We start from the raw sequence: 23,660 nt of genomic DNA, 5'->3' as shown, positions 1-23,660 counted from the left end.
TTGATTTTACACAATATTTTTTACTGTGCATCTTGTTGGAATTTATGAATGAACTTAAACTTGATATAAGACTTCAGCTGATCTTTTATAGCTACAAAGTCAAATTCCTTGGAAATATCAGGGGAGCAAGAAACTTCTTTAATGATTGACAGTAAATTACACAAGATGAACAAAATGGTTTCATACGGCAGCTGTAACGTCTGACGCAACGGGTGATACGACTTAGCTTGTTACTGTAAATATGGTGCAAAATAAATAACATTGTGTAAAGAGTATTAAATTTCATCTGAGTTAGTAGTCTTAGTTTATGACTTAACAATCATAATTGTGTATAAATAAATAAGAACTGACTCATCAATTTACTGAATGAGATTGATAATAGGTTACAAGTTTCTTAACGTATTACATACATATTGATGTAAACAAAGAAGTGCCATCTACAAAGTAGCGTCAATAACTACTGAGTACCTGCAGGTGACGACATAGCTGTCGGCGTAAAATATGATGCAATAGCTAGTAGCTACGTTACTAACGGCATATCCCATAGTATCGACACCGGTTGAATCCGCGCTTCGCTTTTAGACGAGTGATACAATTTATTTTTTTTATCTGAAATCAAATTTACAGTTTTGAAATTCTATCAGTCAGTACTGTTTAAATAAAAACATGTTGACTGAATTGTGGGTTATATTGACTAGCTCGGGTAAACTCAACAGATAAGATAAACATAATAAATATTATTATTTTGCACCATAATTACAATAACGAGCTAAGTCGTATCGTCTGTTGCGTCAGACGTTCGGAATGCTGTATATATTACAATGGAAACCATTTTGTCTATTCAGTTTGAAACCGACCATCATACAGTACACTAGTGTCTTGCTCCCAGTGAATTTTTAATAATTTATTCTAAACAGTGACATCAGTTTGTCAGAAACGTTATTATTTACAATTCCTCAATTCAAATTGGTAAGTTTAAATGTAAAGCTCTGTAGTTTTAAAGTTTATACTGTGAACTATTGCAAATATTCCATCACGGAAACTGGTCTAGTTATCAAAGCCGGCGGAAACAAATAAGTTGTGGATTCAAATCCCGGGTTAAGCTTCATACCAAGAACTATTCCACTTATTTTTTTATATTAGTTGGTTTTAATTCAGTCTTTGCTTGGTCCTTGAAGTAGATTGTGCGTTTTCCAATTGCAAATGTATTTCAAAATCCTAGTAAGGATTCGAACAGTCGGCGTTGCTGCACCACTATGATGCCCACTATGGTACTCAAGATGATCCAAAAAAATGATGTAACTGTGTTTTGATCTTTAGCCATTCGTGGTTTAAAAATAATTTTTTCTCCATGATTCTAACACGTGTTTTTGTTCCAGGGACCCTCAACGGACGTCGAGCTTCGTTAATCAACGCGCGCCAGTACGTCGTTATCAACAAAAACAACTTGTTGAGTCACACACGCACTGTTATTAATAACTAGGAATCATTGTACATCAGTGGTCGGCGGACGTACCATCGCTTTATTTTAAAAGAAGAAAAGTTGTTACACAGCAAAAATGGTTAATTACTTCATTTACGCAAAAGATTTTTCGGGCTCAACGGAAGGAGTCGAGCATTATCACAGCAACGGCTTGAAAACTCTTGAACAGTTTAAAAAGGATGTAGAGAAAATCAAAGAAGAACTATTGCTTGCCGGAGAGGATCCAACAGAATCGAAAACTGTTTACTTGCACTGGGGCGAAACTTGTTGGGAAGTTGATGAGGAAGAAGCTAAACAAGCGTACATCGAATTGGACTTTGATTGGATGGGTACACAGCCGGAATGCATCATCGAACACCTGAAAGAAGGTGTTGTTGATGATAAAAATGATAAGATCAAGTTAATGTACATCATTACGGATGGAATGATTGACAGGAAGAGTACAGACGAATGTTTCGAATTAAACGGAGACATGCATTACGAAACGGTTGTTTTCCATGCATTCAACAAAGACTTGCAGGAGATCGACCTTTCTGTAGCAACGTCCTTCTTTAAGAGCCGTTGTGTGGTTTATCGCAATAACGAGCTATATGACAGTACTGATATTTCCAAGGAATTTGACTATGACAAAGTTAACTGTGACAACTTTGTAGATGAAAAAGAACAGTTGAAGTCTTATATCAAGTTGAAGTTCATTCATAAATTTCAACGAGATGTTCATGTTTTGCAAGAAATCGACAAATTGAAAAAGCTAAGAGATCGACTGTTTGAAGAATTGGCATCAAAATCAACGAACAGCGGGGATGAAAAAGTTAACTTGGAAACGAAGGACAGAAATGTATTCTTGCGCGGATTCGTTAACACGGATTGGTACAAGAATCTCATTGCCGTGGATTATGCAAATAAGGTTGACGTTGAGAAATCCATTTCAACTTTGATTAATTACATCAACAGCGATGCAAAATCTTACTCGTTTGACGCCTTGAAGTTCGAAAAGAAATTCAACAAGTTCGTTGAAGAGGAGCAGATGGTCGATTTTAAGTTCAAGCCCGAACAAGAAATTGAGTTCCCTGACGTCATTCTGGACGACGAGAAAGGAATCCCTGTTCTCATCCTATCGAAGTGCAATTTGATGGCTAAAATCATTCTCCATAAATCACGGTGGTCGACAGAAGTGTTACCTGCTAGTTTTAATAAGTTCAAATCGACCATGGAGTGTCCACTATTTTTGGTGAACGATAAAGATGTCAGCGAGTCAATCGGTTACTTTTACACTTTAAATGTTTACAAACATTTATTGGCCAGCAATACAAAGACTGACCCGCGAACTCGAAGACCGTTTCATGGAGGCCTTGTGCTGACAGACACCGACCAGTTTGATAAATACAACGATTACATTTTGTCAGCTACGTATTTTGATTGCAAGAAAGTTAGTTACAATGTTGGCTTGTTTTACTATGTGCTCTATAAAAATTGTGAAAACAAAGAGTGGATGGATAGAAACGTCGTTGAACAGTTTAAGAAGTACGCTATGCGACGTATCAGTGAGACAGTGTGTAAAATTGGGCTGTCATCTTTGCCGCTAGATCCTCAAGATAACACATCGCTGCTTACTGCGTTGTGGTACTGCGTTGAATTATCCTCATGTCTTTTCAAAGATGACGCTCAATTCTTCAATCACGAACGGATGAGAGGGTTCCACCGCGTAGCACGCTACATGATCGAAATTCTAACCTGGTTCAATTACGATCTAGACTTGAAGTCCATCGAAAAACGAAAAGAGCTTGTTAGTTATGTAATGACTTTGAAGAAAATCCAAAAACGTCGAGACAAAGTTTATCATTTGTTGAAGAAAATCTTCAAGACTGTAGACGGCTTTCTAGTCAGTGAAATTGAAAAGCCGTTCAATCTGTACAAACTCAACTACCTCAAATTGAAACACAAGGAAATGTTGCGCGACGATATTGTTGAGGAGAAAGTCCATCTGAATGACTACGTCCACTTGATGCACTTTGAAGGTGACTTGGAGAGATCCAAAGCCGGGGAAGGTACATTTGAAATTTGTGAAAAGACATTCCGCCCATTTTTTGCCATCGATCAGAACAAATCGTTTTATACGGAATTGGTCAATAATACTAGGAAAGTAGTTATCAACAACGACGACGACAAAGATAAAATTGAAGTCACGTTCGAAGCTATCGATTCGCTCGAATTTGACAGGGTTCTGTCTCTATACAAACTGTTTATTGATTGTGTGAAAGAATCAGAGAAATATCCCACTTTGCCTGAGTACGTCGAGTATGTTTCCAAGAGAAAAAAGTTCTACGGGGACTTGGTTACTGTTTTTCCGTCTAATGTTTACTTCGACGTGAAAGATGTGTATGAGCGCTATCAGAAGGTAGTGAAGAAAGTCAGTGTCAAGGAATTCCTTAAGGTGTGCGAGTCTCACGTGAGTCGAACTGAACGTATCAAAGCAGAAGAAAGAGTAAAGTTCAGTAGTGACAGTGAAATTAACAAATTTATCTCTAACGAGGAATTGAGAGTTAAGTTGAAAAAGAAAACTTAGTTAAGTAATTAATAAGGGTATCTTCTACGGTCCAATATTTGTTGTATGTAAATATGATTCCTATGCATTTAGTGTGTAATAATGAATTGCCTCACATTGATAAGTATTATAATTCATGATTGTGAATAGAACTGATCTTATAATTAATGATTTTTCTAGGGTTAATATGTTATTAGTGTAAGCTTGACAAAGCATTAAATAAGTCAACTGATAACAAAGTTCAGTCAATATCTATTTTTTGTATAATTCTGCCTTAAATTCTTAAGTATTTAGTTTAAGTTTTATGATTGTTATTATGTCATGGAAGATTCCTACTGAGTAAGGTCCGCTTTCCCCTTATCCTTGATGAAGTATGGAAAATTTTTCTGCCCAATCTCATTTAAGGCGAGGACATTATGTAAATAAATTATTGTAATAAATATTATTTAAGATAAAAATCCGTGTGGCTCTTTTCTTATATCCCCTTTCCCTTAGACCTGATAAGAGATAATATGAAGACATAGTTAGATTTGTTGTTGAACATAGATGCTTAAAATCAATTATGGGCGCTTGACATGCAACCTTGCATCAACATAAATATTCATAAATATTCATAATAGAATAGAATAGATATCATTTCAGTAATAATATCTCTTTTTCTACAACGGATATTATCAGCGTCTTTATCTTGGAGAAATAGTTTTTTCAAAATATCTTTATTCATTAGTTATCATCAGGGGAATATTATATATATCATATTAATCAGTTCTTTGATATCCAAAGTAGCATTTACTTGCTGTATACGTGATATAATTTATTCATATATCTATTTCTCTATGATAAGAGAATCAATTTGATAAGAAAAGTTACTTTATCCTGTTAGACAAAAATGGGTGGTCTAACTGACAGTGTAGCTCATGTCTTTTTTTTCTAGATATTATTTATCTAATATCCTTTAAAGTGACTACATTATAACACTGTTAATCATTAAAATTATTTCATAAATCTTTGACAACTAATTAGGTCGAACTGCATAAGACATTATAGTCAAATTTTTTTACTAGGTTATGGGTTCAGAATTCTTCAATTGCTGTTGCTAATTTTTAGCTCTAATACGCACCGAAAAAATATTGATACAAATTATGCTATGAAATTAGTCATCTAAAACGGAGCCATGTTTTATATTCCTGCAGCAATTTTGAACAAGTCTGGGGCAGGTTTCTGACGTACTTGCCAAATACTATGTATATATATATATATATATATATCCCCTCTATATCTGTTACTAATATAATTAAACAATAGATAAAAATAAAAAATATTAGTTGTTAATGATTATTTCATTAACTTATCACTCATACACTTTGAAGATAATGACTGTCTTCACAATTCGATTGTATGCTGCACCATTAATGTTATTTTTCTAAGATCATTAAACAAATATACCAACCAGAGCCAGTCGACCAGTTTTTGACTGTCTCCAATTTGCCAGGTAGAGAACTTTGTTAGGCGGCTTAATTGAAATCCTACGAAGGGATGTTTTCATATCAAAACTCCAAATCTTCCCCCAATTTCGGTGTTTCAAATCCACCAACCTTTTTTTGTTGCAGGAATCAAAAAAATATAGCGGAAAAAACAGTCCGTGAAAGATATTAAAATCGATTCTCGTTAACAAGCTCTAAAATTAGACTCGTGCCAACAGTTATGAAGTTTTCATAGCGGGCTTTTTTTTTTTTCTCATTCAGTAACCGATTCAGCTAACAAAAGTGGACCAAAATAATTAGACACAAATCGATCCAAACGATTGCAGTTATTAGTTACGATGATTATAGACAGCGGTCAACTGTACGATACTATCAGCGATACTGAAATTGTAACAAGCGGCAAGCCTTTGTTGAAAAACAAACCTTATTATAAGTCTGCAGAGAATATATTCGATCGAGTGTTCAGTTCAGTTGATCGTAACGCTTATCAATCGAATTGTTCGCTGATTTGGTTGAATGGTATCCTGAAGTTTCATGTTAAATAAATTGCATGTAAACATGCCAATGATGTTGTATTTATTGAAGAAAATGAACAGGAAAGTTCATTTTAACACGATAGCTCGATGGGTAGAAAGCCTTTTGTGCAGTAAGTACTATGCAAGTTATTTATTAAACCACAATATTGAATGATTCACTTCCTAACTAATTGTAACTATTTATTTCAGGACTAAGAGAAGACTAAACATGGCAATTCGTAGTGATGAGCTGCATGACTGGATCAAACTGAATGATCCGTTCTTTGCTATGTTTCCCAACACATGCTCAGATAGGATGATCTGGCTCTTGAGGATCCTGCCGACTACAGCACCCACGAAGGAAGGAACACCCTATTCTATTCTAGAGGTATGTCTTCTTTAGAGATCACCTTCTTTAAATGAAACCTATGAATTCCTGTTCCCTAAGCTGACTATTTTCTTTGCAGTTTTTCCTGTCTATGGATGAGGAAACCTTCTGGTCGGTGATGGACCGGTGTCCCGACTGTACTAGCTATGTTCTTTTTGATGCACATCAACAACGTTTGCAGAGGAGGGCTAAACAGTTAGCCAACTTGGTCAACCAGGAAAATGATGCAGGCATAGATTTGTTATTCCTTCTAAGTTAACAAGGTCTTAAAGAAATTTATCAGTCAGAGAAATAAGAATTGTGTTACGTCAGATGTATTTAATTAAACTTATTACAATAAAGAGATTTTTTTCCATTTTCCATAATAATAAGCGCAATTTAAGTATTCAAGCTAGCATTTATGAGTAATCTAATTATTTTAACAAGTATTCGAGCCACTTTGGAGTACAAAAAATATGCTTAGAATTACTTACACCTATTTTCAGTTATTCAAAATCATAATAAGCTATAACTTGAAAGACGTCGCTAAAGGGACGGCAGACTAGACGATACGGAGGGTGGGAAGTTGAAGTTTGTTACATAGGCGTGTGGAAAGCTTCTGCTTCCCAACCTCCGTACCGTCTAGTCTGCTGTACCTTTAGTTACTATAAAATTTTAACAAAGATAAAAAACAACAGTAAAACCTAAAAAATATGAAAACATAATATAAAAATATAAAACTAGTTCGCATGCATCACAACCGTGAAATTAGCTGCATAGATTAACTTACCATTTCTAAACATAAACTATTATAGCCTCAAAATTTAAACACAGCACTTTTACAAAACTTTTTAAATCACTTCAAAAATTATAACTAATTTTTCTCTACTTTCGGAGGTTTGCACTTAGCTCCAGCCTTTTTCACCATCTCCATTATTTGGTGGTCGTCAGCTTCAAACGCAAGTTGATAGACAGTCTGATTTGCGTAGTTTACAGCTTCTAGATTGATGCCTGGTGCCTCACAGAGCCATTCGGCGAGCTCGTAATTCTTTTCCCAAACACACAAGTGCAGAGGAGTGAAACCACCCCGAGCTTCCTGGCCGTTGATATCAGCCCCAAGATTCAACACGATTTCCATCATCTCTCGTGCATAAATATCTTTGATCTTCACGATTAAATGAGTGCACTGCTCACCGTTGTAGTTTCTTGTGGTCAAGATCGTTGGAATTGGTGCTTCCATAATTTCTTCCGCTCTCCGAAGAAGAGCTAATGAGGAAGCTTTGCATGCTTCGTGGAAGAAGTTTTCTCCTGAAAGACTCCTGGCGCTCAACATTTGAAGAAACTTGTTGGATTCCATCTTCGTTATTTTTTCAGACCCAGTACTGTCTCCGTTAAAAATTGAAATGTTATTGATACTGTTATCGGGATAGAGCGAAATTTATACGCATTCCTAATCGGGAACCAGCCGATAAATAATACAATAGGTCATTTGAATTTCGATAAGGGGTCAGGTAAAACCCACAGCCCGTTTTTCCTCACTTTGTTTGTATAATTCTTATCCTGTTAGGTTAAAAGAGCAGGGAGCAGATTATAATTAACCCCACTTCGTTCGGGTTTCCCGAAATAATGTTATCTTGTTTATATTGAGGGTTCTGGAGACTAATGTCTTGATAATTATTGTAAGTTTTCTGTGTTTTCTTTTCCCAGTAACTTGTGCTCAATAACCTTGTAGATAAACATGTACTGCTTCAGCGTCATAACACTTGAATGTCTCATCTTCCGAATTGCCATCACAGTATCCTGGATAGAAACAGTTTTTTTCTTGATGAATTGACTTAGTGCATAATCGACGGCACAAAACGTTCCGGTACGACCCACCCCCGCTGAGCAGTGAACTAATATTGGTCCTGGCTTGGGCAGATTCTTACACATGGCACTTTCTATTGATTGCTGTTGTTTCTGATTTACTGTTGATAAAAGCGTAACAAATTCTTTCAAGTCAGCAGGAGAACCGTAGTCTGGCCAGTTGGTGTACCAGTTGTGGGTTATCAGCCGCGAAGCTCCACATGTAATGTCTATCATACGGAATAGCGTTGTACAGAAATTATCCTTATCCTACATTTCAAGGGTCTCCACTTGATACCGGCCAAAAACTATTTGAAAGCCTTCTTCGGGGACCCAATAATCGAAGCAAATTTCGTCTTCACTATCCATTTCTGTCAGCGACACGATAATACGGACATCGTTTTCCCAAATCAGCTTCCACATATCACCAGCCGTGTGTTCCATCGGACCCTGACAGCAAATGTATTTACGCTTATTTTCAAATCCATCTACAAAATTAGCATGGATGTACGTTGAATCACTGTCTCTTTCTGTTACGACGATACTGAATGAGTTCCTTTTTGAATTATTGTATACTAGAGGCTTTCGTGAGCTCAAAATTACGCGCGAGTGGTCCCAGCATGGAATGTCGAAGTAACGGTTCTTGGTTGAATTTTCTCCTTTTGAAAAGTTCTCTACGGTACCTTCTAGCGGGATAGCTTTCAGTTTCTGAAACTCCTGGCTGACGAGATCCACGAAGTTCGGCTGCCTGATCTTCTTCACAAAGTCACTGGGGGTAAGATTCTCGAAGCAGTGGTTGTTGGCCATAGTGATCGTGCTTGGGTTCACTCACTGGTGGACAAAATCGACAGGTGGTTCTCACAGAGGTCTACTTGAAACTGAGAGTCAATTCATCCACGACACTTTTTTTTACTGCTCTTTAATAGCTTTGTGCTTCGAATAATAATTCCTCCAACTAAGGTCAGAGTGACTCGTTATCAGTCGATGCACGGATAAACAATAAATTATCGTTTACGAAGAAGCTCGGCTCATTATATAATTATGATAACTATATATTATATATATAAAAAATATTATAATAATTAAGTCGGCCGCGATAGCCGTGCGGACTAATTCGTTAGTTCGTACGTGTATCGCGCCGATAGGCGAGGGTTCGAGCCCCGGCGGTTGTTAGAAATTTAATTTCAACAACAATCGCAGGGTGTCGCTCCGGTAGCCGAACTGTACTGGCCAGGTTTTCTGTGGTTTCCCTGGTCACTGTGCTAAAGCTTAAATGGGCAGGCACAGGCGAATGCGTACAGTAAAAATTGTAAGTCGGCCACAGCCGCCAAATTCGAACGCACTGAGGTGGGGCAGAAGAGGTCTACCTCACCGAGGGGGTGGGGAGTATATAAAGAAATAAATAAATATATATGGAAAAAGGATACGGAGTAAAATCCCCATCCTCTCCTTGTAAAAACACATAAAAAATTCTCCTAGAGAACGTGGATACAAGTAAAAATATATATTTATTTATTTATTATAATAATTAAATTATACTATTTTTTTTAAGTCCATATTCTAGGGTTAAAAAATTTTAAATAAGGACGACCTGCAGGCCACCCCTGAAACTTTCTGCTTCACACCTTATTAATTTCAAATGTTTATTAAAATTACATTTATTACAAATGTAAGAATGCTGTGAAGCGGGATAGAATAGGAGTTACGGATATAATTACGTGAAGCGTTCCAACATTCACGTAACGAAGATATTGGGATAGGAAAAATTGAGAAAGGAATAGGAAAGGAACTTCTTAATGTGAGTTTATAGAATAAGCGATAAAAAATTCGGAATAGCTCAGACTGGGACTCGAACCCAGAACCTTTCGATTACATGTCGGCTACTCTACCAATTGAGCTATCCAGTCTATACCAATATATCCTTCTTTTCATTGGAAACCATTTTATGGACTTGACTTAAAATTAATTCCAAACAAGATTCTCGCATAATAAACTTCGATAATTCTTAGAAGTATTTTTATTGATAATTAAAAATAAAATTATATGCTTCAGAGACTTGTTTTTAAATAAATCTTTTTCTTAGTAAATATTCAGAAATAACCTCAAAACGTTTGGCACGTCTTTTATGACTTATTCTTAGTTGCCATGGGATTTGACGTAAATGTATCATATTGCGTACGCACGTTATAGGCATTACTAAGCCCAGGGACGTATAAAAGGGGCGTCGCACGAATATCGGCTGTTTTACCCCTTCTATACGAACGCCCTGGCCTTTCCCAGTACATATGGCGTTATCGATTACTCATTAAATCATCACCCTAAAATAATTTAACATTATAAATTTACTTAGCAACAATGGCAATTGTTACATATTTGATTAAATTTAATAAAACCACACACTCATATATGGTCATTGTTGGACGGATGACGCGATATACTGTAATGTTGCGGTTTACCTCCCATACATACGCCGATATGACATTGTAGGCGGCATTCTATATTAATCCATATTTTCCGCATAATATCCCTATTTAAAGCCTGAAGCGGTAATTTAATTACTGAATATTGCTTGACATACTGTAAGCGAAGGACGTGTCAAATAGATATTATTCCTATAAATTAAGCCGTTATTTCGACCATAACAATGGCTACGACTTTTGAAGCGCTGAAACACGCAGAATTTATGGCACTTATGGAGAGTAGTGACTGCGAAAAAGTGATCTATACAGAGCACCAGGAGATCATCAGTAGGAAGCTAGAAGGGACGTTTGAAGCCGATAAAGCCAACCAAAGTTTGAAGCGATACGCCGCTTCAGTTTGCTTCGACCACTCCAGGGTGGTCTTACCGACAGAAAAAGAACGAGGTAATTTTATAAATGCTAATTATATTAGCGGGTTCAAACAAACGAAAAGATTTATCTGCGGAGAAGCCCCAACTCGTCGTACGTGCTACGACTTCTACCGCATGTTGTGGATGGAGCATGCGCAAATCATTGTCATGCTCTGTCAGAAGAAAGAAAATGGCAAGGAGAAGTGTTACCCCTACTGGAGCGAGAAAGAGGAATCGTCGATGATGGTTGGAAAGTTCAAAATCACTACCACTAGTGTAGAAAGGTTCCCACATTACGTCAAATCGGTGCTTTCTCTGACAGATGGGACCACAGCCACCCAGACAGTGATACACTACAATTTCACTGCTTGGCCTGACCACGACGTGCCGACAAATACCTCAGAATTTTTGAACTTTGTTCTGGAGGTACGCCAGTGCCAGAAAGAGCTGTATGCAGAGTCCCTCAAGATGGGCCATCAACTTCCCCAGCCGTTTCCAATCGTTGTTCATTGCCACGCGGGACTAGGAAGAACTCCATGTTTTTGTGTAGTGGACATTAGTATTTCTAGGTTTAACGAGGAAAAAACAGTTTCAATAGCGTCTACTGTGTGCGATATTCGTCAAGGGAGGTTCCATACTTTGTTTAACCCCTTTCAATATTTATTTTGTTATAGGGCTGTTAAACTATATATAGAATCAATTCCTGTTGAAGCTGTTAGAAAGACGAGTACAATCCAGCAAGCTGTCTCTTTTTTAAGGAATTTAGGAAATTTAGTCAATAAGTAAATTATCGTTAAGATTAGTTACCAGTCAAATTGCTTATGTCTTGTTATATTATCTCATTACTTTAAGTATTTTTATGTTATAAGTTATTGTTATGAGTATTTAATTTGTGCTCCAAATGAACCTTTATTTAAACTGTACCAAAGTCATTGTTTTCTTTAAATGAGGAAATGTTATTTTTATACCTTTATATACTAAAGGAAAACTCCATGATACATAATATGTAACCCATTTGACAGTATAATGTTAAGAAAACTATAAATTAAACTAGGATAAGCAGTCAGGAGACGTATTTAACCCTCTGACGTCACGGAGTCTTAAAACGTCGTGTTGTTTCGGTAGTGGGGAGAGCGCGAATCACAACGCACGGCAACTTGTGCGAGTGAAACGCGAGAGTATTAGTATTACCGTAAGAACCCTTCCACCAATTTTAACCCCACTTGACAGACATTGACAGTGCCGTAGTTGAAAATGTATTTAGATTGAATTTTTGTGAATTATTGTTATAGGTCCCTAATGCCTGCGCTACGATAAAGAGCGGGATTTTAAGGCCAAGCGCAGAAGGGTGAAACATCTAGTGTAGCAATCGTTATGGAGGTTAGCTCGCTTATCGCTCAATTTCCCAGAACTTGAAACGATTCTTCGTAAGAAATGTCGTGAACTTAGATAGCTAATCACCGCCCATTTTGAAGAACTTGTTAACCATTTTCTGGCAAGTTAGATATGACTGGACTATAAATATCCCATTTCCAATTATTTTATTGTAAATACCTAACATGAATCTCATACAGTCTATCCTAAAGGAGAATATACTTACACTTAAATTACATCCTGTTGCGTACGATGATAAGGACACGACGAGCTCCTCGACGTCATAGTCATTCATTAGACGTCCCGATTTGTCGTATGGTGCTATGCCATTTTAATAGATTGAGTAGCATGGACGTCATTTACATATGTATGTTCTTAACGGTGACGAATGCTTGTAGTATGCATCATCCTAATATAAAATTGAGATGAGAATTAAGGTATAGTATATGTTGAAGCCAATTTATTCGTGATGTGATTGGTCGAATATATTATAAGTATGAAAATAGATGTAATTCCACATTAAGGCGCGCGCTTGCGCGCGCAAATTCAATTCTAGTACTTTTATAAATATGAGAGGCTGAAATCCCTCTTATTGTAATTGCGATGTGTGCCCTTTTCCTTATAAAACCCACTACAAACTATTGATTATACCATTTATTGTTAAAGTAGTTTTAAGTAACCATGTTTTAGGTTATTCCACATATTTTTCAGGAGTTTAAGTGTGAAGAATCCTTGTGATATGTTGGACAAAGTGAAACGTTTCTAGAGACTCAGATGTTCAAGATTTAACAATGTGCCTGTTTCAAATTCCTTTAGTTCACGCAATGTTTAATCATATAATTATATATAACCTTAAATTTAAGTAACTCAAGTAATTGGGGAAATAATTACGCTTCAATTGTACAGTTATTTTATAAGTAGTTGTATTTTAAATTATATTACATCTATGTGCTACATGTTTGTCGTTTTATTAACGAGGAAACCCATGTTGAAATTCCCGGTGGAAATTTATTTTCCTTATCCCGCCTTTGTTGAAACAATAAGTTCAAATAATACCTATCAAATAATTCTAAAACAATTTCAATCTAACTTACTTAACTCTTCCTTCCGAAATCAGGTACATAAAATTGAAGCCTTTTGTTTTCCAGTATCAGCTCAGCAGTTCCTTTTTGGCTTCTTCTAGTAAAACATGTTTCAAAACTATGTAGCAGAACGCATACTGTTCTGGAAGAAAAACACTGGAATGCCTTTGGCTTCTAATTTTTAGTACTATTTCAGGTACTGAAACCTTTTTTTCCTTATCCAGTTGTTCCAGTGCATTGTCTATTGCACAAAAAGTTCCTGTCCAACCGACTCCTGTAGAACAATGGACCACGATAGGAGGTAAGGTTCGGGAATCATTTTCAGTTTCCTTCATCAGTCTCGACTGTTCTTTGTTCACTTCCGTTCGAAGCTCCAAAAACTCTTCCATACCGGTGGGGATACTGTTGTCAGGCCAATCAGTAAACCAAAAATTCGTTATCTCCCGTGATGTTTCCGTGCTCGTATTAGTGATCTGTAGTCTGGTTTTAGTAAAACTTAATTCTTCTCTAATTTCAAGGGTTCTGATGACGTATCTTCCGAAGGTTGTCTCGGAGCCTTCAGGTTTAATCCAAAGTTGATAGCTTTTTAAGTTATCACGATCTATATCTGTCAGCGATACAATAACACAAGAGTGTTGTTGCCAAATGAGTGTAAAGAAGGCTTCCCAGGTGTCTTCCATCGGCGTTTGTGCACAAATGTACTTATTGATGAGCTCAAATCCGTCCACGTGACTGGCGTGAATGTAGGTAGACGCTTCTTCCTCCGAAGTTATTACTGTTTGCGACGACTCCCGATCTTCTTGGTCAATAATCAAACTTTTACGGGAGTCTATAATCACCCGAGAATCGTCCCAACACGGGATGTTGCTGTATCTATTCTTTCTGGCATTTTCTTCTCTTGTAGACTGAGAAGTTGTGCCCCTCAGTTGAACTTCCATCACTTGGGCATATTCTTGAAGGGCGAGCTTGCAAAACTTCGGGTGATTCGTCATTTCTAGCAGCTCCGAGGTGTTGAGAGCCTTGAAGCACGTGTTTCCCATCTCAGAATCCATGACGATTGATTTACGGTTAAGGACTTGCTGTTACGGCTCTATCCTTTGAAATGAAGCTATACTTGTCCTTCCTCCCGTATATAAATGGTTGACTATCTTAAGGAAACACTCTGAACGCACGTTACTAATTATTTTCCGATAAGTCCCTAGAAACGGGGAATAAGCCGTAAAATTGAAGGAAAACTCCTAGACACAACATCATTTTACGTCATCATTCCGGTAAAATTTATACAATCCTTACTGAAAACAATTGTTATTTTTCCTGTTTTTACACAATAATGGACGTAAATAATTAAAATATCCGTTCAAAACATCGTTAAGGAAAGTACGCACAAATCCTTTTATACATTGATGCCGTTTAAGGTATGCTAACGTACAAGTTCCAAGTGATAAACAACCGTACTGATGAGAATAGAGATGCGATTGCATCAGTTTGAAAGTACCAAGTTTAACCTAAACCACGTACTCATTGGTTAGTGATGACCCTTCTGTATAAATAGCGCCTCTTTCCTCATAGTAACAAAATTTTTATGGTTTTACCGGAGAAATAATAAGTATCGCCATTTGTAACCTTATTGTGAGACTCATTTAGTTCATGGATTGGGTATGAACATGTTTGTTTGTTCAGTTATCATACCCAGTAGCTTTGAGAAAACCCACTGATAATGATATTGAACCTAAAGACGTAAACAACACCAGCGCTTACATCAGCCGGCTTTCGTATAAATTCCGAGCAACACCGTTTCAGTTATTCAGTTTCAAAGCAACCACTATAACATACAGACGTTTCTTGCTCTCAGAGTTGATTTTGAACCGTTTAATGATGTCGTCAGAAATGTCTTTCTTCACAATTCCTCAATCCGGATCGGTAAGTTCAATTATTTGTTCAGCTTTGTGGTTCTACAAACTTTACGCGGTGAATTGTTGAAAATTTTTTGATGCGTACACTGATCTAGTACGTAATCTTTCTTCTACGATTTTAACACGTGATTTTGTTCTAGGAATCTCTAGCCTGTAACGGAGATTGCTGCTCACCGCGTGCCAGTAGTTTATCAATAAAGATACCTAGGAGTAACATACACTGCCATTCATAGCGCAGAATTAGCGTTCATAAGTCTTCAACAATCGCAACATTGCGTCACTTCGAATAAGGAAAAGCTGATCCACCTTAAAAATGGTTAATTACTTTATTTACGCAAAGGATTGCTCGTTTTCAACCTTTGATAACAGGTATTATCACACCAACGGCTTGAAGACTCTTGCGCAGTTTAAAAGGGACGTAGAAAACATCAAAGAAGAGCAATTGGTAGCTGGAGAGCCTCCAGTAGAATCAAAAATCGTTTATTTGCACTGGGGCGACGACTGTTGGGACGTCGATGAAGACGAGACTAGATCAGCATACGTCAATCTGCGATGTGAACAGATGGGTACAGAACCGGAATCTATTATCCGACACCTTCAAAGAAAGTATATTGTTGATGATAATGATCAAATCAAGCTGCTGTACATCATCACGGATGGGTTGATCAGCAATGAGAGTGCTGAGAAATCTTCCCGTAGGAACGAGTTTATGCATTACGAAACGGTTGTTCTTCATGCATTTAATGAAGACCCGGAAAAAATTGACCTTTCAGTAGCTGCGTCTTTCTTCAAAAATCGTTGCATCGTTTATCGTAATTACAAACTTTGTGTCAGCACTGACATTTCCAAGGAGTTTGACTATGACAAAATCAACGTTTGCAACTTTGCAGCCAAGAAAGATCAGTTGAAATCTTATATCACGTTGAAGTTTATCAATGAATTCAGGCGAAGTGCTGATGCTTTGCAAGAGATTGACAAATTAAGGAAGCTTCAAAATCGACTATCTGACGAATTGTCATCAGAAATAATAAACAGTAAAAAGATTGAATTCGTTGGCAGGGATTGGAACAACAGTCTTATTGTTCCGGTCATTGTGATGAAAGTTAGCATTGAGAAATCTATTTCTGTTTTGATCAATTACATTGTCAGCAACGCAAAATCTTACTCGTTTGATATCTTGAAGTTTGACATGGAGATTGACGAGTCCGTTGAAGAGGAGCAGATAGATGATGGTGATTTTACAGCTGAACAAGAGTTTGAAATCTTTGACTTCACTCTGGAAGACAACGGACAAATACCTGGACCTTACGAAAACAGGATAATGGTTGATGCAATATGCAACGAATATCCTAGAATGATATCATAAGACGTAACTTCTATCAATTTTAGTGGTGGTTATCAAGCTTTTCTAATTTATTAATAAGCCAATGAGATTATGTGAATAAATATTATTTTAAATTTAACCAAGCCTTGTTTATATTCCTCATTCCTAAACCCAACAGCCTAAAATATATAGTTAGTTATTTATCGAACATACCCGTGAAAAATTTCTGATATGGGCTTCTTATACGGCCAATTTTCATGTCAGGCCATTTAGAAAAAAATTAGTTTAGTAGCTTATTAAACTAAAAACCCAAAACAGAAGAGTAAAAAATTATTTTTATTCTTTATCATCACCTCAAACTTAATTCTCGTATAAGGAGACAATTCAGCGTTCATGCGCCATCTGTTGAAGGTTTCCAACACTATTTTTGAATAAAAAATTACACATATGTGCATATCAAACCCATCCGGCCCGATATGGACATATCAGGATCTATTAAAAAATTTCTTTCACACATAGATCCTTAAATTTAATTATGTATGATCGACATAAAACTCCGTATCATCATAAATTTTCATAAAAGAATAAAATAAATATAATTTCGAGGATGATATCTTCTTTCACAAAACGATTATTATCAGTGTCTTTATCTTCATGATAATTTTTTGAAAAATTTCTTTATTTATTAGTTATTAACAGGGGAAGATTATATATATTATAAATATATATATATGTATATATATCCATTATATTATAAATTATAATCATTAAAAAAAGTCTCACACATATTCAGTAGTTAGTAATGCTACTGCGTAGTTCGCGGTTTTCTAAAAATATCAGTGAATAATTAACCTTTGCAGTAACTTGTAACCTATTATCAATCTCATTCGGTCATTGGAGGTATTACAAAGCTGAGTAGGTACTGTTGTGGCTAATGTTTTTGTCCCTAAACAAGGAACATACCGGGAATACTTATATTACTAGGAAAACCCGACTGATAACATAACCAAAGGTTGTTTTTATTAGTTATACTAATCAGTAACAAATAAATTACTCATGTATTTTCGTTTGCATTGTGTATAAATTCATATTCAAGAGATCGATTTATTCCAGTGTGTAATGACCATCGGTCATGACGGGAGTGTTGAGCTCTCAGTGAATATTCGACAATTAACTCTGAGAAGTTATTAAATAACTAACTTATTTCTTTACAATACTTTACTTCAGATGGGTAAGTTTCATCTTTATCTCGGAGCTTACACAAAGACCAGTGTCTTTGAAGTTCCCAGTTCGAATCCCGGGCCAGGCTCTGCATCACTGATTCTATATTTTTTTTTATAATAGTTGATCATAGTTCAATCGTAGCTAGGATCTTCTAACAGGTTTTGAGTTTCCAATCTCAACTTGTTACAAGTTCCACGCAAAGATTCGAACAGTCACCGTGATTGCTTTGGCGATGCTGATCTTCTCGTCATTAAGAATAGTCTAACTTTGTCTTGATTCTGCAGTTTTCTTAGAGTTTATAGTATTTGTGTATTGTAAAAACTACTTATGGTAAAGTAGCTCTGCTACTATATCAACTGGATCTTCAGTTCTGTATCTCGTTCTAATCAATGCGTTTTTTGTAACCATGTTTCATTTATTAAACTTCAGAGATTTGAACAGCCAGCGTAATCGCACAGGATTTGCAGTCGTTAGAAGCATAAGCCTTGAAAAAATCAAGTTATCATGAAGACAGAAAAATGATTTGAGCATCCTTGAAGAAAGAAAACCATATCTTAGGCTCTTCTAGGTGCATTTTGAGCTCATGTGTCCATTCATGAGATCATTAAATATCTAGAATAGACTTCGAATGGCACTACTATCAATACTATCAAAAGAACTCCATCATTTCAGCATCTTTCACTGCATAAGAACATTATCATATCATGATCTGTTTTAGCTGCCTCCAATGATGAGTGAGTTTTTCTACCTCACTGTCATTGTGGGCTGCAACAATGGATTGTAAATACTCACATGCACTGATTTCCACCGTCCAAGATCAAAATCAAAGAACAGCATCAAGCCTAGCTTCATTGTTAATCCCATCAAGATGGTCACTTTCATCACATCTTTCTTCTTAAATTATTCATTACCGTGTCACCTGTATGCTTGTTGATTCATTATTTCATGGGTATTCATAAAATGTTAACGGGAAAACTGTTCTAATTAAAACTTTATTCCTAGATTTGTTAATTAGTTGTTATTGTGACTTAATATCGAACAAAAGAACCTTATCATTTATCCGAGAAAAATATCCCTGTCGTTATCGCTTACAAACAATATGAGTTAGCTGGAAAGAATATTTAATTATTAACTTTGTTCTTAAGTTCTTCAGATAAGAACTCCAATGTTCAGATTGGGGTCCAGCATGATCTAGATTTTGGCAAATCTGGACCGAAGATCCAAATCTTAGGCACTGGTTTATCACTTAGTGCTGATAAGAGCGTTTCCAATTTGCTCAGTCGGTGGTAAGTGTTGAATCGGACCAAGATGACGTCCTCAGCGCGGTCGTTCCTGTTGCTAACACCTGTTACCACCCTTGAGAGCCTCTCCCGTATTAGTTACAAGCCAACATTGAGGAAAACCGGGCACATATTGCGATTTTATGTTTTTAATAGTTCACTATGTACTTTACTTTGATAATCCAAATTGTTTTTGTAAGTTCTCGCGTACGCTTTCAATCAAAATGCTGATGGGCTTTCGCTGAAAAAAAAAAACTGCAGAACTCTAACTGTTTCCGTCAAATTTAGATAGCATTGTGTCCGATAAGCTTTTTGGTCTATGTTGAGCTATTCTATACAGTAAAAACGTTAATAAACCGTTGTACTCTATAGAGGGTCCAACATCGGCCAAAGCAAAAACAACTTCAAGAACGCGGAAGAAACCTAATAATCTTTTCTAATCTTTCTCAGGATTCTGCTATGTCTATGTGAATTTACATATCATGGACAAAGTGGAATCTTGACAAAGCTTAGACAAATTCCATCGCAACGCTGGACATCGGATTGTTGGTCCTATTAAGCAGCCAGAAAAGAGACTGATCTGCTCGTATGTGTGAAAGGCGCTCAAGGATTTTCACCGACTTGAGGGACTTCAGACATTGAGGAGATCAGAATCGTAACCAGCGAAGAACTCACCAAAACGATTCAAACGATTTGCAACTAGGTAATGAAGAAGCCAAGAGAATTCCATCGAAAATTATAATCATTGGTATTTTTTGACGTAATTTAGCGGGTCATGTATTTTCAATCATATGGTTCGTTGAATTAGTCAAGAAGATCCAAAGCAAATCTTCCATATTCATCATCTACTTTCAACTGAAGCTTGCAGCTCACAAAGAAGAAGTATCCGTAAGTTCAAAACCACTTCGTTTCTTCAGCTTGCACTTCTATTTCCAGTAAATGCAAGCTAAAGCTACGAAATTAGTCTATATATGTTTGTATTCATAAGTCCTTTCGGCTGCTATGATAGATTGATAGTAATACCATCCTAGTTACAAGTGTAGATTCGACGCTGCTGGACCAGACAGAATCTTGGATGTTTTAACATTCAACGAAAACAAGTGTGTTTTCATTCCATTTAGTATTTGTTGAGTGTTATAACGAACCAAAATTGACGTTTCCAACGTGATGATTCTATCAAAACGCTGCTTTCCACCTTTTTGAGCCTCTTCATCCATTATTCCGCTAGTTAATCCAACAGGAAAACTGAATATATGAATGTGATTTTGTGCTCATAGGAGCTGAGTTCTTTTGAGGAATATGATTTCAATAATTTTTATATATTTAAAGTGATGTTCTTTAATGCAGGCTCATTGGCTGACGGATTTGAAGATGAAAATGAAGGTTCGAACCAGAAGATCTTAGCCGATTTCAGTTATTTCAAGTGGCAGATGCGTTTACTATCAGCATGGCAGTTTGAAATTACGGATTTCTGCTAAAGAAACTCTTGCTACTCTGCAGCACTAATAATCATCCAGGTTCAGGATTGTCTATGTTTATTGCATTGACTAGTACATGCGATAGTATCTCGCAATACTTTTCAATGTAAGTGACATCGGCCAAGATCCAAGATCAAAAGCTACCTGAAGAATCATTTGGATGGAATCACCTAGATCTTGTTTAGTCTTCTTTAGGAATCTTTGAGGTTGTTATGTATTCTTACACATCATAGCACCATGAGGATTTCAAAACAAGGTTAGACAAATAATGCAATCATAACGAATTGTTTCATTAAATTGGACACGGTAAGAAAACCTTTAATTATTTTTGTTCCTACTATTCGAACTATTAATGCGTTTTCGATTTGTGTAAACTAAACATTAACATTATTAGCTTCAAGAACCACTTCTGGAAGAAGCTATCTTGGATCAAGAAACCCAGTTTCTAGACTTTTTAAGTATTTCAAGTCATCTATATATTCTTCCACATTATAGAAACTTGGCATACTTAAGAAAGCTTAGATGACGATTTCATCATGCAGTGACTCTGGATCTCCTTTTTGGATCGTTGGTAGCAAGTGGTTTTTTCACTTCGTTCAAGTTATTAGAGTTGCTAATGTATTATTTATCATCATAAGTAACTTACGTAACAAGAACGATTCGAATCGTTGCACCAAGCGGAAAGTAAGACGTCGTTACTAATCTGTAACAACAGTTTTAAGTCACTCATGGGCTTCTATCTGTATGAGACCCTAGGATTATTGGAATAGATCAGCATCTTTAAACAACGAAGAAGAAGTACTTCAAAATCACTTTTAATCATCAGATTTCAAAATAACCTACTTGTGCCTTATAATTTTTTCTCCCGCAGATAAGACGGCAACTGCCGCCAAGATCTTCGTCAAGCTACGGCATAAGCTTTTGATACTCAATAAAATAAGAAGAAGAAATATACTACTTTTCGACTGGCCTGGTTGTTTTATCTTGCACATGTATTTCCAATCATTACGAGATAAAACAATCAGACTAGTCTAGAAGTGGTGTCCTCAGCCTGAAGAAACCTGATCAAAAAAGAATCTTTGGTCTTTCAGAGTTATTCTGCCAAAGAATGTTCTCTATCATATTTTGGCTGGATAACTTAGCGAGCCCAAAAGAACATCAAAGAAGAACTGGCTCTTGCTGTAGTCAGCTAACTCTAGCTTACATTTGTGATTCTATCAGCATATGTAACCTTAGAGTCACCCGCCTGCATCAAGAAATTTCTACAAGTGTCCAAAGTTTGCTAGACAAGAGTAGAAAAAAGAACCGTCAGGCTCCTTATCTTGAAATCTATAGCAAGATATGTTTCTTCATTCATATCTTGCTGTAGGAATCAACCAGTGCTGCCAAATCGTGGCATTTTTTTACCCCTTCCCAAGCACCGCGCGCGCTCTGACTCAAGCTGAAAGGGTGCTTGGGAAGGGGTAAAAAATCCCACGATTCGGCAGCACTGGTACCAACACAAGACCAAGACCCTACACCAAAAATGGAATTGATTCTTCACTGTTCTGGCACCTTTCAAAACTGATGACTTTGTCTATTCGTCACAGTATTTAAAGTAGCCATAATAGAAGAAGGTATCTATCAACGAAGAACAATGATTTGTATCGAATATAACATATGATAAGCTATTAATTAACATAGTAATGTTTCCGATGACTGGTCTTAATTAATTACATTTTCCCGTTCCCTTGACGTCAAATTAACTCAAAGGAATAACTGAAAAAATATTTAAGGAAAACGATAAATATTTTTAATTAGGATTTTCGTCGGTTGAATACAACAAGCTTGGGAATTTTGTCCAAAAGATCTTCCGCTACTGATAATTATTTTTTAGTTCTTAATAAAAGTTTGTAAAAAATATTTATTAAAATTTGGGGATAAATCATAATTTTCGACATGAATATGCTTACTAGAATATGGCGGACCTTTCCCCTCACCCTTCCCCAATTGATTAAAAAACCCTCAACTAAACGATGTGTTTATGTTCCATCTGGTTAATTTACTTATCCGACTTTGAAGGGAATTAGATTTAATAAAGTCGGTAGTGATTTCGTGTTCTTATTTTCTTAGCAGCATGGTGTGTAAAGAAAAAATTGAACTAAGTTTGCTGTACATTACACTAATAAATCTGCACTCATTTCCAACGAATAGTGTCTGTCAAAATGATGTTCAAGACTCGCTGTGAACGTTTACACGAAAATATTATAAATATTGTCCCTATATATAACGCTATTGGTCCCAGTCATAAGTGCATTGTTTATTTCTTTATTTAATTAATAACTTAGAGATTAAAGAGTGAAACACACTACAACACCATTTGACATAAGCAAATCATATCCTGCAATTTTTATTTTATCTAGGTTTTCGGTATACACTTCTGATATATAACTCGGAAAGGTTTATTCTTCCACTGTACAAAAGTTACAGTTTTGTGATAATTTATGATGCATTAAACGCCTTTTTTTCTTAAGAGTGAAAATATTTCCAGCCCGAGTGATTTCAGCACCGCCGCAGAGAAGTACACACTACGCAGTTCGGAAAACTTTACCGGTCAGATCGATTGTACCAAACACCCATAAAATTTAGCAATTTAAAGCTTAAGAAATATGGAATCACATTGACGCCGTCCCTGCTGCCTGTCTTAAAATTACTATATTTAAATTACGTGAACAAGGATTTTGACTCGAGGGCGGGGTTCTTTGCCTCGTGGCTGCAGGCAGGGATGCGTCGAAAAAGGGCCCCCCGGGCTGTTTTGGCCACCCAGGACGCCGTAGTGGTTAAATAGCACACGTAAACGTAACTGGTTTTATTGATACGTCACACGATACAGCACTTCACATGTACAGTACATCTTCACGTAACTGGCCGTATCAT

The 23,660-nt window shown here is 36.5% G+C and overlaps 2 protein-coding genes across 2 annotated transcripts; one reads left to right on the top strand and one right to left on the bottom strand.

Annotated features, from left to right (window-relative positions):
• Nucleotides 1-8,068: 8,068 nt before the first annotated feature.
• LOC134529916 (tyrosine-protein phosphatase non-receptor type 9-like) lies at nucleotides 8,069-9,046 on the bottom strand. Its single transcript, XM_063364473.1, is given in 1 exon segment — nucleotides 8,069-9,046. A coding segment is annotated over 1 exon segment (978 nt).
• A 1,837-nt stretch (nucleotides 9,047-10,883) lies between these two features.
• Nucleotides 10,884-11,855, top strand: LOC134528854 (tyrosine-protein phosphatase non-receptor type 9-like). The gene has a single exon (XM_063362520.1). It carries the CDS (start codon nucleotides 10,884-10,886, stop codon nucleotides 11,853-11,855), a length of 972 nt encoding a protein of 323 aa, XP_063218590.1.
• The last annotated feature ends 11,805 nt before the right edge of the window (nucleotides 11,856-23,660 follow it).

Source organism: Bacillus rossius, chromosome 2 (genome assembly GCF_032445375.1).
Source record: "Bacillus rossius redtenbacheri isolate Brsri chromosome 2, Brsri_v3, whole genome shotgun sequence".
NCBI lineage: Eukaryota > Metazoa > Arthropoda > Insecta > Phasmatodea > Bacillidae > Bacillus > Bacillus rossius.
This window is presented reverse-complemented; position numbering and strand designations above follow the sequence as displayed.

Bases quoted from the DNA above. Each gene is read 5' to 3' on its own strand.
- LOC134528854 (XM_063362520.1), top strand. From the start codon at position 10,884: ATGGCTACGACTTTTGAAGCGCTGAAACACGCAGAATTTATGGCACTT.